This window comes from Paramisgurnus dabryanus, chromosome 12, assembly GCF_030506205.2.
Source record: "Paramisgurnus dabryanus chromosome 12, PD_genome_1.1, whole genome shotgun sequence".
In the NCBI taxonomy this organism is placed as follows: Eukaryota; Metazoa; Chordata; class Actinopteri; order Cypriniformes; family Cobitidae; genus Paramisgurnus; species Paramisgurnus dabryanus.
Genome location: NC_133348.1, coordinates 11,515,300 through 11,529,275, shown reverse-complemented (window position 1 = coordinate 11,529,275; position 13,976 = coordinate 11,515,300). Strand labels below are relative to the sequence as shown.

General features: G+C 35.4%; 1 protein-coding gene across 3 annotated transcripts in view; it reads right to left on the bottom strand.

Moving 5' to 3' along the window:
• Positions 1 to 702: 702 nt before the first annotated feature.
• pak6b (p21 protein (Cdc42/Rac)-activated kinase 6b) overlaps positions 703 to 13,976 on the bottom strand; it is a 37,515-nt gene continuing 24,241 nt past the window's right edge. For all 3 annotated transcript variants that reach the window (XM_065256441.2, XM_065256442.2, XM_065256440.2), the window contains 7 exons: positions 11,450 to 12,022; positions 10,804 to 11,283; positions 9,262 to 9,395; positions 5,013 to 5,139; positions 3,109 to 3,234; positions 2,608 to 2,742; positions 703 to 2,022 (listed from right to left, as the gene is read on the bottom strand). In XM_065256441.2, the coding sequence (XP_065112513.1) occupies positions 1,855 to 2,022; positions 2,608 to 2,742; positions 3,109 to 3,234; positions 5,013 to 5,139; positions 9,262 to 9,395; positions 10,804 to 11,283; positions 11,450 to 12,022 (1,743 nt within the window). In that variant the 3' untranslated portion in view covers positions 703 to 1,854. The remainder of the gene's footprint in view (positions 2,023 to 2,607; positions 2,743 to 3,108; positions 3,235 to 5,012; positions 5,140 to 9,261; positions 9,396 to 10,803; positions 11,284 to 11,449; positions 12,023 to 13,976) is intronic.

Sequence of the window (13,976 nt, the reverse complement as noted above, 5' to 3'; positions counted from 1 at the left end):
TATTTTCAACTGCAAAAATATACTTTATATATAATTTTCTTGTACTTTAACATTTTATACAAACTTTTATATTTTGGCCAGGAAAATTTGAAATGTATTTGTTGCCCCGAAATACATTTTGAAATATATAATATACTATTAATATATGAAGGTTCAAACTAAATATATGTTTAATTAAGATTTATTTTCTACAAAATGTATTTAGCATATATTTATAATATATTTTTGGCCAAAGAAATACATATTTTGCCATATGCGATGGTTTTGTGTTCCATGGTCACAAATGTAAAGAAAAAACATTGAGCATGTATCCCAGGTGTAAAAGTGCACTAAAACACTTTATCTCAAAGTTAATGTACTATTTTCAGGCACAATTTTTGTACTTAATATTACAAAAATTGGCTTTAAAACTTTTAAGGATAAACCTATTTAAATACACTAAAATCATTTCAAGTATTACTGATATTTAGTATACCCGTTTAACTGCTCTAAGGCAGTGGTTCTTAACGTTATTCCTGGAGGCCCACTGCTTTGCACATTTTGTATGTCTCTTTTATCTGACAGACTCAGTTCAGTTCATTGAGATCTCTTCTAATGAGCTGATGATTTGAATCAGGTGTGTTAAATAAGGGAGACATACAAACTGTGTAGGGCAGTGGGCCTCCAGGAATAACGTTAAGAACCACTGCTCTAAGGCACTACTGAAGTAAAACTAGTTTTAATGATTACATTTGTAATGTTTATACAATTATTCAGCACAAAATAATAAAAATTTACTTTTAACATTCAAGTATACTCTACCTGGGATGCAGAAATATTTAAGTAAATCAAAATGGGTTTTTTTTCTAGTAAACTACCTTTGATTTGCCCTTAATATTAATATTGATGTGCTTCACACAAACGTTGCCTCTCAACCCAATCTTCTACGTTCATATATTTGAAGATATCTTTTTAATGTCTGTCCATTTGCTACAGCACAGAGAATTAAGTGTTACATGAGTTCACACCAAACCTTATCAGGTAATAGATTAGCTGACATACTGACACCTGCTGTATATTTTAAGAGTGTTGTGCACTTCACATACAACATCAAGTCATCTGGTGAACTTTGTGTGGATCTAAAGATGGAAAGTGACAACATTTGTAAAAGTTTGCGAGCACCATTGTAATGTTATCACTTTTATAGAGTGTAATTTATTAATGTCTGTTTCGAGAATAACAAATATGTTTTAATGGTTTTCTGTAGGGACTGTAGATCTGTGAAGTCATTGTCTGTTGAACAACACACAATCGTATTGTTTGACAGTATAGGAGCAATATAGCAGAGCTCAGAACATTTTATGGGTCAACTTAAAATAATAAAAAAGAAAACATTTGCAATGTTACTAACAATATTAGTAAAATTATTATTATTTACTATCTTTATACACATCATGAATTTAAAAAGAAAGGACATTTTGCTTCATATATATATATATATACATTTATCACCAAAGGTAATGTACAACAATAACAATATTTTTTTCTAGGTCAACATGAAATTAAACGTAACAAGTTGTACAGACTACGGTTTCGAGCTCAGAAGTATAAATCACATTTTATCATATGGAAAATCTTTGCATGGAAAGGATTGAATGACTGGTGTGAAAAAGTTCTGCTTAAAGTGTTCCTCCAGTCATCCGTTATAATATAAACCGATCATTGTTTCAGTGAAACTGCAGTGGGATCCCTCGTAATACCAGAATTTTTTTCTGAAAGGTTTTTTAGTTCAAAAATCTTCGGCAGTCTCAAAAGTGCTTGTGAAAAACTCTGGCAATGTGAAGCACATCATGTTGGGAACTTTCGAGGTTCTTCTCAGCAACGAGACATGCGTTTACGGTACTGTTCTACCAGAGGAACCAGACAGCGAGGAGAACCACACTGCAGCAGGAAGGGATGCTGGAGGAGATCACAAGCGCTCGATCTCTTCAGTGGATCACGAGTCAACATCGAGTCAAGAAAGTCTCTCAAAACAGGCGAGATCTGCGGGGAAGAGAAGATTTTGGACTCAGACTACATACACGGTAAACAAAAGTCCCATACTTATGTATGCTGTACACAATGTGACACTTAAATGAAATGTTAACATTTCTGCTCACTAGGGGTCACATTTTTTCGTGTCAGTTTCACGTATTGGTTACTCAATTGTTCCTATTTTCTTACCATTGTCGCTTGGGTTTGGGATTAGAACAACTTTCTGTTACATAAAATGAAATCTTAACCCAACTCTAATCCTAACGTCAGGCAACAATTGTTTAAAAATCTGGATTTTTTTTAAACCAATAGTTAAAGTGACATCCTAACCCAAACCCCAAATCCAAGTGACAATGGTTTAAAATAGGAAAAACAACTGAGTAACCAATTTGTGAAACTAACACGAAAAAGAAAGTCCGTGGTATGGACACGGAAAAATGCGGAGATCGAATGACACGGATAAATGAGCAAAATATTCCATGACATACCAAAGAAATTTGTGAGATCAGGTTGCAAAAATAAGAGATTTTGCACAAAAAAAATGTAGCTTAAGCTATAATATTAAGTAATTGATTTATGTTTTTCTAGTTTTACCTTATTTATATTTCTTGCAGTAGGTGCTGGTTCATCTCTCAGTCTCTTCATAGCTGCTATTGGTGTCTCATTAAAGTATGGAGGTTCTCCATCCACCATCTCCACCACCATGATGCCCAGAGACCAAACATCCACCTAAAAACATACATATTGATGTTTACTGATATAAAACATCTTACTCCATATATCTGAATATTGCAAATTACTACTAAACAGATTTTTTTGTGCTAAAATTAAAATGCTTAGAAATTATCTTGCACTTGAGAATTGGAGATACATCATTGATGCACAAATTTAAAACATCCATGTTTTCTGTTGATTTTACAACCCACCTTTTGTCATTTCTTTTAAGAAACTTAGGAATAAGTCGATTTTTAAAAATCAACATTATTTGTAGCTGATAAATGTGGGAAAATGACCAGCTCATCATAGTACATCTGCCGGTTATTACAAACCTCAGTTTATCTCGATTTAATCAACATTTCAAGTGTTTTTTTTCACCTCAGTGCCGTACGGTGTCTTTAAGACGACTTCAGGTGCCATCCAGTACGGAGTTCCGACTAATGACTTCCTCTTGGGAATGTCTTTGCTGATCTGAGCACAGAATCCAAAGTCTGACAGCTTCACCTGTATGACAGATTATATGAGAAAATGCATCAATGTTCATCAAGGTTTTTTTAATCTGTAGCTGCATTATAATTCACATATGTAAAACACACACTAAATGCAAATTGTAGTGTAATGAGAAAGTGTAGTAAGACTAGCTAAAAAAATTACAATTTTTTTGATGACATTCATCAATCTCTTGCATACGGTTTGTCTTATGATCTGATTATTTCTTAAACACTGTCATAACCATGAGATGTGAGACTGGGTAAGATTGTGAAAGTAGGGGTGAGCAGGGCACAAACTAACGTGGGGTGCTTTTGGTCTTTTCCTTTAACTGTCAAAAGATGATCTCCTGTCAATTTGTTAAAAGTTTTGTTTAAGATATTGAATGTTTGAGTGTTTTGGAGGCATGAAAGTACATTTTATCATTGTGTGTGTAAGTCACCAAATCCAACCTTATATTATTTTAAACTCTGTTTAAAATACAATGAGGTATACAATGATAATGAAATGAAAACACTATTCATCAAAATTATTTTTTATGATGTAATTGTGCAGCTTTTTCAAAAAATCTATTTAAATGCATTGATGCATAATACAATGGGTCAGTGACAGAAACGGTTCGGCAAGATGGGAAATTAAAAAATCTTTTTTAAAAACTAGTTTTAAAAGCACGCATCAGGTTTATTTCAATGCACAGTGTATTTATGTTAATTTTATGTAATAAAAAACATTTTTATGATAGTTAAGACTGAATGGACCTGAAAATGTCAAATTGGTGTAACCGGCAAAAGCAAAAGCATTAAATAACATTTTAAAATAAAATTTTATTAGTTATTTTTAAATGTAAATTTTAATGCGTTTTTGTAATATTTGTCCTGACATATGCTGAAAACAGCTCTGTTTTCTAAATAATCTTTGACAAATAATGCAAAAATGTATGTAAAAAATAGATAATTATATTTTATTCCACATTTTTTTATATATATATTTTTATTAAAAAAAAAATACTAGTTACACCAATTAAAAAAGACCCGTTACACCCCATTGACATTTTTGCAATTATCCCCCTCTTTCAAAATGAAATAAAACCAGAAATTTAGACTTGGTCCTCATAAAAGAGAGTGAATGCAAGTAATCTGCAAATTTATTTTAAAATTTTAACCCTTTTACATTTAATTGAACCATACGGACACAAAATAATTAACGTCACGTCATTGACCCATATAAACAATATCCACCAGAATTTGTAGCAGAGATGTGTTTGTTGATTGTTTAAAAAAGATTCATCTAACTCAAATATTTTTTGAATGATGAAGCCGAAGCCAAACGTGTTAGGTTGTGCCCCGCTTTCCCCTCCTTTTATGATTCACTTCCCTCCTCAGTCTCCGAATTGTTCAAATAATTTTATATTGGCACAACGAGACATCTGATACTGTAACTCTGTGTGCCAGCACTGATCATTAGATTAATAATATTGTCTAGTAAATATATTTTGGACAATGAACAATTTTACTACATTTAGATTAACATTTATGCATATGGCAGATGCTTTTATCCAAAGCGACATAGAGTGCATTACAAGGTATACATTTTTATCAATACGTGTGTTTCATGGGTTTGAACCCTGCTCCATTAGCAGTGCAAAAGGTCATGGGTTTAAACCCAGGAAACACCACTGAGCTATACAGGAGCATGATAATATAAATAGTACTTGACCCCTAGTGGTAAATCTTTACATTAAAATAATACAGTGGCAGTTGCTGCTATAAGATGTGGTTTGAGTTCTTTCTTACCTTTCCATCGAGTGTCAGTAGTATAGAGTCACTCTTGATGTCTCTGTGAATGACACCTTGAGCGTGAAGATAACAGAGAGCCTGAAGTACAGCTTCACACACTGTAGCTATCTGCTCCTCTGTCAGTCTAAACACACAAATGCAACATCTTTCATTCTGGAGGCAAACCTGAGCTTGATGTAAAAACGTTCAGTGTGTAACAGACAAACTTTAGTGAGTAATAAAAAACATTATATAAATAAATCACAACATAAGAGTGAATGAATAAGGTCAATATTATCCGGTTATGAACTATTGCTTTCAGAACTTAATTGGAGGAATTAAAGGTTCAGAATAAAGCCAAGTCTCTATGACATTCTGTCCTATATGGCTCAGATCCCTACATCAGTGTATGTCAACACAAGAGGTTGCTTTAACTAATTATTTTACATTTTTGACGGATTATTTTTAGCAGTGTCGAAAAAGTCTGTAAGCCATTACACTTACTGTACAACTTTGTTCACGAGTTCGCATTAACATGTAATCAATAGGGTTGCCGTGCTGTCAGAGGAGAGGGCTAGTTTGAAATATTAGTCTGACCCTAGAGTATTCCCATTTCTTTAACTGGTATAGATGTACAAGCAGAGAGTGTGGTGATGGGATGGAGGAGGGATGCTGCAAAAAACTCTAACGGGACGGATGTAAAGAATGACTACATATGGGCCACCCCACCAAATCAATGCAATTTCTGTCCCCGGGACATTATGGGGCATTTCTTGGACAGGGATTAGACTAGTCCTAGACTAAAATAAAGTGTCCAAACTGAAAACAACTTGCACTGACATATTTTAAAATACATCAGTGTCCTTAATTTTGCCTCAAAATGCACGCCAGTAATGTTTTAAGTAAGGCATGTTTGTTAAAACTAGTTATATTTCCTAAAAATTAAACTAAGGCTTAGTCCTGGTTTAAACTAATCCCTGTCCAGGAAACCACCCCTATATGTATAAAAATGCAAGAAAACTAACTATACATTAAAAATACATTTTATTATTAAGCAACGTGTTTTGCATCTCTATACTTTACCTTTAAATATAAAGCTTGAAATTCTTCAGATATCTTTGTATTTGCATTTTTGTGTGGATCCATATCCCATCTTTGCAATATTTTTTTAACTATTTAAAAAGTCATAATATTTTAGATAAAATGCACATTTAGTCAAATCACATTTTCAAGAGGAAGTTACATAATCATTTCTCATTTTCTTTTGTGTATATTTTATGATATTGATGCTATGAATATTAATGTGAATGCCAATCTTAATGTTCATTCCCGTTACCTGTATTACTTATTTGATGTTTATCGGTTTATTTTAAAATAAAACATTTTTGTAAATCACTAGAATTTGCTGAGTATTTTCATGCTATTAGCACATTTTTAATGCAGCTATATTTCTTGTATTTGCTAAATCTATACTAAAAGCCCTGTTACCAAAATGCCTCCATCCTCCATTAAGAAACCATGTAAAAAAATAAACTTGTTTCCTGAGATTGACCAATGCCCATTTGAAAAGTAAAATATGTGTGTTATTAGATTTAGTTTTAAAAAAAAATTTAAAAATGAACTTCAATTTTGAAGAGTTACAATGCAATGGAACCAATTCAGCGCGGATATGTGGGATTACGTGAACATGCTCCTGCCGAATTTAGTTAAATAAACTTCATTAAATGTGGCAAGAGCGTATCTGACCCAGAGCCATATGATTATAAGGACATTATTCGACTCTGATCTGAACTAATGCGGCGCTGCGCAGACTGATCTACGTGAAGTTCTGCGACAGAGCGATTAATAAACGCTCCCGAAAAACTCTCGCGATACGTTGATGTCATGTGCTGATAGATCTGCGCAGCGCTGCTGAAGTTTAACACAAGCAAGATCAATCTTCACGACAAAATTAAAACTGCAAAGAGAAGTCGTCTGTCTCAGGTAAAGACATGAAATCTTATGTCAATAGATTCTGCATTCATTTGCCTTGATGGTTTTTAGAGACAGTACAGTGTCATAAAGAAAGTCATTCAGATTGTTAACATTTTAATCGCAAAAGTGTTTTGTAATTTGATGTGTTTATATTTGCTTGTTCAGGCACAAAGGTCGTGTGTTTTATCGCCTCCACTGTCACTGCGGAAAAACAAACATTTATTCATCTGGTTCATGATGTTGAAAAGGTAAATAAACGCACTTTCTCTGTTGATCCTACCTGATCTCATGAAAATATACGTGTGTGTTTTACGTAAAGTGTGGTTGTACCACACGAACATTTACTTAAGTTTTCATATACACACACAAACGTATAATATCGACGTATTAACAGGACTAATAGATTCATTATTTACATAACAGCTTTATAGACGTACTTGTACGTATTCCTATTCATAAATATTAAAATATCGAGCATTGGCGTTTCTTCATTTTAATGACATGTTTTCCGTCATATTTTCTGACTTATTTACCTAATGAAATGTTTATGACTTTTAGAGAATTACAAAATATTAAACTATTAAAATATTAGACTACACTTTAAAATCTTAAAATGAAGAACATTTCTGTAATCATTTAACCATTTTTCAATATTTAGTTTGTTTGACACACAAAAGGCGTTTTCTCCTAAATGCAGTCTTCTCCTATGCAACAATATTTACACCAAAACACCACATAAATTCACAAAAGATGTTAATTTTTTTTTTTTTTTGCTCTAATCCACATTTTAAAAATTCATACGATTGCGACTGAACAGATCCATATTCAGTCCTTTATCATGTCAAATTTCACGTTCCTTACGAATTAAAATTAAAATATTGCGCCTCAAGAAGCATCGGGACACATTGCTTTACGGCATTGATATCAAACGTTCATTGGCTCTTGCGTGGTACATCACAGATTTGTGACATTGCCGTCTTTCAGTCGATGTACTTTTGAAATTTGAAATGCGCGCCTTGACAGAGAGAAGCTGGATTAATGTTCAGGTGGATTAATAACTGTAATACTTTTCTGTACTTTATAAACTCCAGAGAGGACCGCGGCTACAGCACATTGCCATTTTATCCACTTTTTGTACGACATTAAAAAATGCGCAATACATAAGTTATTATGATTACACTTGTCTGTTTGTTATGCTTTCAGTGCATGATTTTAATAAACTGTTTTGGGTACTGTATTAGCAACTTAAAATATCTTTTAAATGCTATATTGTTATTATTGTTACAAAAATGTTTCTACACATTTATGTCCATTAGATTGCATAATATAAAAAATATATTATATATTTAATTTTTTGGAATAAAAAGTGTTGGAGTTTGGGGTAAGGTGGTAAGATTATCGATAAAATGGTTAGGAAAGGGAAATTATACAGCAATCTTTATGGTATGAAAGATTTGTAATTTTTTTACGTTTTGTAGATGTAAAAGCATACTAATGCTACAATTAAATGTTGCAAATAAGTCTACATTTTACGCTTCAGCATCTATTAAACTTACAAAAAATATGTTTTTCTGTTTTTGAAAGTGACGTATTAGTACTAAGTATTAACCAGGCTGGTTTATCTGTTCTCTTCACAAATAAAAACACAATTTTTTAAACTTATATGCTCGTATGTTTATGATGAAAATGTGAACGAAAACACAAGCTATTAATTATTATAATTAAATTATTACATGGCAGATAATTGATTATGATGGAATTTTTGTCTGTGACAATAACTCAACCTCTGGTCTACATGCATAAAAATAAATAAAGGTTCAAAAATGGTTCTGTGCATTAATGCCCTAGGCCAGGGATGGGCAACTTTGGTCCTGGAGGGCGGGTGTCATGCAGAGTTTAGCTCCAACCATAATTAAACACACCTAAAGCAGCCAATTAAGGTCTTACTAGGCATACTAGAAACTTTAAGGCATGTGTGCTGAGGCAACTGGAGCTAAACCCTGCAGGACACTGGCCCTCCAGGACCGAAGTTGCCCATCCCTGCCCTAAGCCTAGAGGAGCTGTTTTTGGGGTGCCCAAAGAACCTTTCTTAAAAGAACCATTTCTTTTAACCTTTTTATCATCTGAACCTTTTCCCACTATAAATGGTCTTTAACATTAGTAAAGGTTTTTTATGGAGCCATGCAGCCCAAAAGAACATTTTAGGAGCCTTGTATAGAATTTTTGGCCCATTAGATAAAACGTTGTAAGTTACTGCATCTTAATATGTAATATATTAAAGGGTTTGTATTACCTGGTTTCGGAAACGATGTTGGTTAAAGCGCCACCCTGCAGGTACTCCATGATAACCCACAGTTCCTCACCCACCAGCGCGCTCTTGTACATCTCCACTACGTTCTTATGTCTGTAGTCTCTCATGATGACAACCTGTGAGACATTCAGAAGATCATTATCATGGTTTTTTATTCTTTACCGTACACTTACATTAACATAAAGCAACAGTGCTAAACGTATGTCTTTATCTTTGCAAACAGAATTTTTTACATATTAATGGGGGGTAATGCTATTTCAGGCATTCAGACTTATTAAAGCACTTAAAGAGTTTTAATCCTCATGCTAAACAAATGCAAAGTGTCAAAAAAGCAGAGTATTTGTGGGCCAAACTCACGGCGCCTCTTTCCTACAAGTTCCAGAAAGTTTATTTCGAACATGGGTACCCGTTACGTATCAGTGACCCCATATTCCTTTTATGGGCACTTCCCCCAGTAAAGCACGCCCACATGTCGATCAAAGTTAGAATGAGGCATTGTTCCTTCGTGCAGAAGTCACAGACATCACTGCACGCGACAGCTTTGTTTTATATCAAAACTCAACAATGGCACGAAACAAGAAGTGTGTTTTGGATGCAAGGAGAAGAAAGCCTTGTTCAGCTTTCCAAGTAAGGCTGCATTCAGACTAGCAGCGACTAGCAGTAGCAAAGCGATGCAATCTCATTGATTTTAATGGAAGCTTGGCAACTTCCGGCGATACGAGCGACAGTGACTGTTCCCATCCCGTTGCGTGACAAAGTTGAGAAATGTTTAACTTTATGCAAATTATGAGCGACTTTCTCTACCAATGAGATCAAGGCACTGGAGTTCACGTCATCCGTCGCTCGTCAGTTACTGGAGTGGATGGTACTCATTTGTTTATGACAATCAGATTTAGAAACGCCTCTTTTGAAAGAGCCGAGCGACACACAGCGACAAAGTCGCTTATAATGTGAATGTACCTTAAGCCAGCCTTATGGAAACAATGGATATAGTTTGTTTGTGTGTGTGTTTTTTTTAAATTCTGGATTTTGTTGAAATGTGGCAGTCCCATCTGGGTCATGAGTTGCAGGCGGCAAAAAAAATACAATTAAATGAAAATAGTTTTAAAAACCCACACTACCAGTGTGTTAATGTACTGTGGGTGTAGTTGATGAAAAAAGCCCGGCCCCACATCTCTATAGATTTGATCACACTGCACCCATATCCAATACATCTACATCAATTCCTAGAACAATGACTTCAGCAATGAGCGTCAACACAACAGTAAGAAGTGAAAGCGTCTTATTGTTGATAGATATTGGGTAACTGTGTAAAGAGGACAAACTTTGCCTTGGGTCATGTTCATATATTCATGACTGAATTGCTGCACAATGCACATCACACATGTACTGTAAGCAACAGAGACACACTGTACTTTTTACACATAATTAATGTATGTCCTGTGTATTAGACTACACGTGGACAGACACAGACCCTAAAATGACATAAAAGCACTTGAATCGCGGTAAAACGATTTTACTCACTTCATTAAAGAGCAGCTCTCTTCTTTGCTGCTTCCTCAGGTCCATCATCTTTACCGCCACCTGTCTTCCGCTGTGCTTTTCCCGTGCGATGCAGACCACACCTGTGGATCCCTCTCCGATCTTCACAAAGTTCTCCAAAAACATTCGAGGGTCTCCTTTGTCCACGACCATCTGAAGGGCCGCTTTGAACTGATCGTGGGTGACTTTGGGCTCCTCTAGGATGGAGGTAGGTGTTTGGGGTGGCCTGAAACAGGGCGATGAGGTTCCCGTCGGACTTGCAGACGAGCCCGTCGGTGAGGGTCTGGGTTGGGTCGGGCTGTCCTGTGTTGGTGGGACCGAAGCTGGAATTCCCGTGGCTTTGATGGGAGAAAATCTCAAGTCATTAGGGAAATGACGTGGGGTTTGGGGGGTGACCGGTCCGTGTCCTGGTTTTGGACTACTAGTGCCATTGGGTTTGGAAATGTAGCCGACTGAACCTATCTGTATGGTAATAAAGATCAAAACAACACCCGGTTAGTTCTTCAAACAATGAAATTGTGACTTTTTACCATATCTAAATGTATATTATGTTTTGCTGGAAGGTTCCAGGTTCACATTATTGTATTGACAATATCTGGGCACATGCCATCGAGTCATGAAAATTTACCTTGACGTTGTAGGCGGATTGTGGCCTTGGTTGTTGTGCGTGTGGTTGACCCGTGGTCACCCTCGACCTCATGTGTGGCCCATCATCTACATTGTATGTGTTGTAAAGACAGGACACGGGCCTTTGACTGTTCATACCGTCTGTTTTAGGAAAGGTAGGCCTTTCCTGGGCAACTTTGGGCAGGAATAATATATCCCGTGGCATGAGCGGTGCTTCCTCCCTGAACATGGACGCTTCATGGATGGACTTGGCTCTCGGCCGGTCATTTGCAGGGTCGTAGTTGTACCTTTTCTCCAAACCGGGCCGTGGACTTCCACTCTCCCTGTGGACTGGCTCGATCCTGGCGCTCCAGTCTGTGAACGGCTGCCCGTTTCTCTGATTGGCTTTGATCAGTCCCTGATATTCGTAAATATCTCCTTCCTCTGCCAGCAGCCCGAGCGACTGTGCCCGTTTGCGCACAGACGGGCTGCTTCTACGTAATGAGTTCGAGCTGGTGACGGACAGACTGCTCAGCTGCGCAATCGCAGCAGAAATATAGTCCTCGTGCCCGATGAAGCTGCCCCGCACGATGCTCTGCAAGAGAAGATTGTTAGATCAGTTTTGTGAGTACGTAAATGTAAACCATCATGAAATGACCCTATGGATTTTCTGTGTATGATTCATCCTTTCGTAAAATATTTTTTTATATTCAATCACCAAGAACCTGCTTCTGAAATGACTTTGATACTATACATCTTCATTTATGTATATTCACATCTTCATACTTGGTGAGCCAGAAGCCATATCACCCTATAGCCCAAGACAACTTGCCCACTGAAGCTAAGCAGGGCTGAGCCTGGTCAGTACTTGGATGGGAGACCATTGCTGCACATTGGTGGTGGTTGAGGAGATTCCCCCGTTCATATGTAAAGCGCTTTGAGTACTGAGAAAAAGCGCTATATAAATGAAAGGAATTATTATTATTTAAATTAGTAAAAGTTAAAAAATGGATTTTCAAAACTATTTAGCATTTTCAGACAAAACAATGGTACTTATATACGTTAAGATATGTTTGTGCAAGATGTTTTTAAATTAAAGCAGCTCAAACATGCATTTTGGGATTAGGATAAAACCTGTCCGGGGAACCAACGCTGTAAGTTTATACAGGGGGAGAATGAATTTTTGACAATACTTTTAAGTACATGCATTCAAAATATGTTTCAAACTAGTTACTAAAGTGTATGCTATTAAAAGACATAGCTTGGTGATTCTCACAAAATTAGACTTATGAGGTGTCATTAAACATTTTGATAAAAAAGTAAATGCTATCAAAATAAAAAGCATACAGTTACAAACATCTCTTCATGTAATTTTTTGCACATGATTTCAAATGACATACAAACCGCATTACCGCAATGTGTCCATGACTGGATTTGGGTTCTTTGACATGGAAATATTTATAATTAAAAAAATCTAAAAAATAAAAAGCTTCAGTGCATGTTATACTATAAACATTTACAGTAAAGAAAGATGTGGTGTTTGGTGATCATTGGTAAATGTAGAGACAATAATAAGGAATATAAATGTGTCCAAGACCAATTTTCTGATCCACCGCAACAATTTTCAATCATTGTTTAAGCCCTCAATGAACTAACATTTTAAAAATGGCTACCAGGTAAGCAGTTCTTATTTTTTCTCTCTGGATAAAAGTTGAAATTTTGTTTGTCATAGTACCTAGACAACTTTTTAGTTCTCATTACCGAAACATGAGCTTGTAAATGCATATATTTAATGTAATATCATGTTGCGGTAATGATAAATTTTTATAATTATAATCTAAAAAAAATTTATAATTCTAAAGGAAATATGTTTAAATCCTCTAAAAATAAAGCATTTAGTAAGTTCATACCTTAATCTTATATGTGCAAAAAAAAATGGCTTCAAGGGCTTTTTACAAAAATCTGATGCTGGACACCTTCTAAATCTGGATTTTTAAGAATCACCCAGCTGTTATCTTTGCAGACAGAAAATGCACGATTTAGTTTCAAACAAGAGGATTGAAATAAGGATTATGACAAAAATGGATTTGAAAGCATTTCATTTAACACTGCCGTTAATAATCTTGAACACTGTGGTCTTTTTTCACAGACAAGGATTAGCTTAAGCCATTAGGCTTCACTTAAGGAACATTTCACCCGTAGAAACATTAATCTTTATTGAAAGTGTGTCATATTTTTAGGCGAAATTTAACATACATTTAGATTTTGGTGCCTATTTGACCAAGAAAAGGGGTGTTTTTAGTCTCACCCCCTCAACAAAGATATTGGACTTCCTGCTTTCAATGATGCAAAATGATGATTTTACATCATTGAAAGAAGGAAGTGCAACACTGAAATCTGTATTTCTCCTGTCTCAGCATCAACTGAGAAAATGATGCACGACCATTCAAAAACATGACTGGGGTTCTAACGATACAAAGCTTTATGCAAATAGGTGAAGTGTTACTTTAAGACATTTAAGCATCATTTATAAACATGCCATAGAAAAG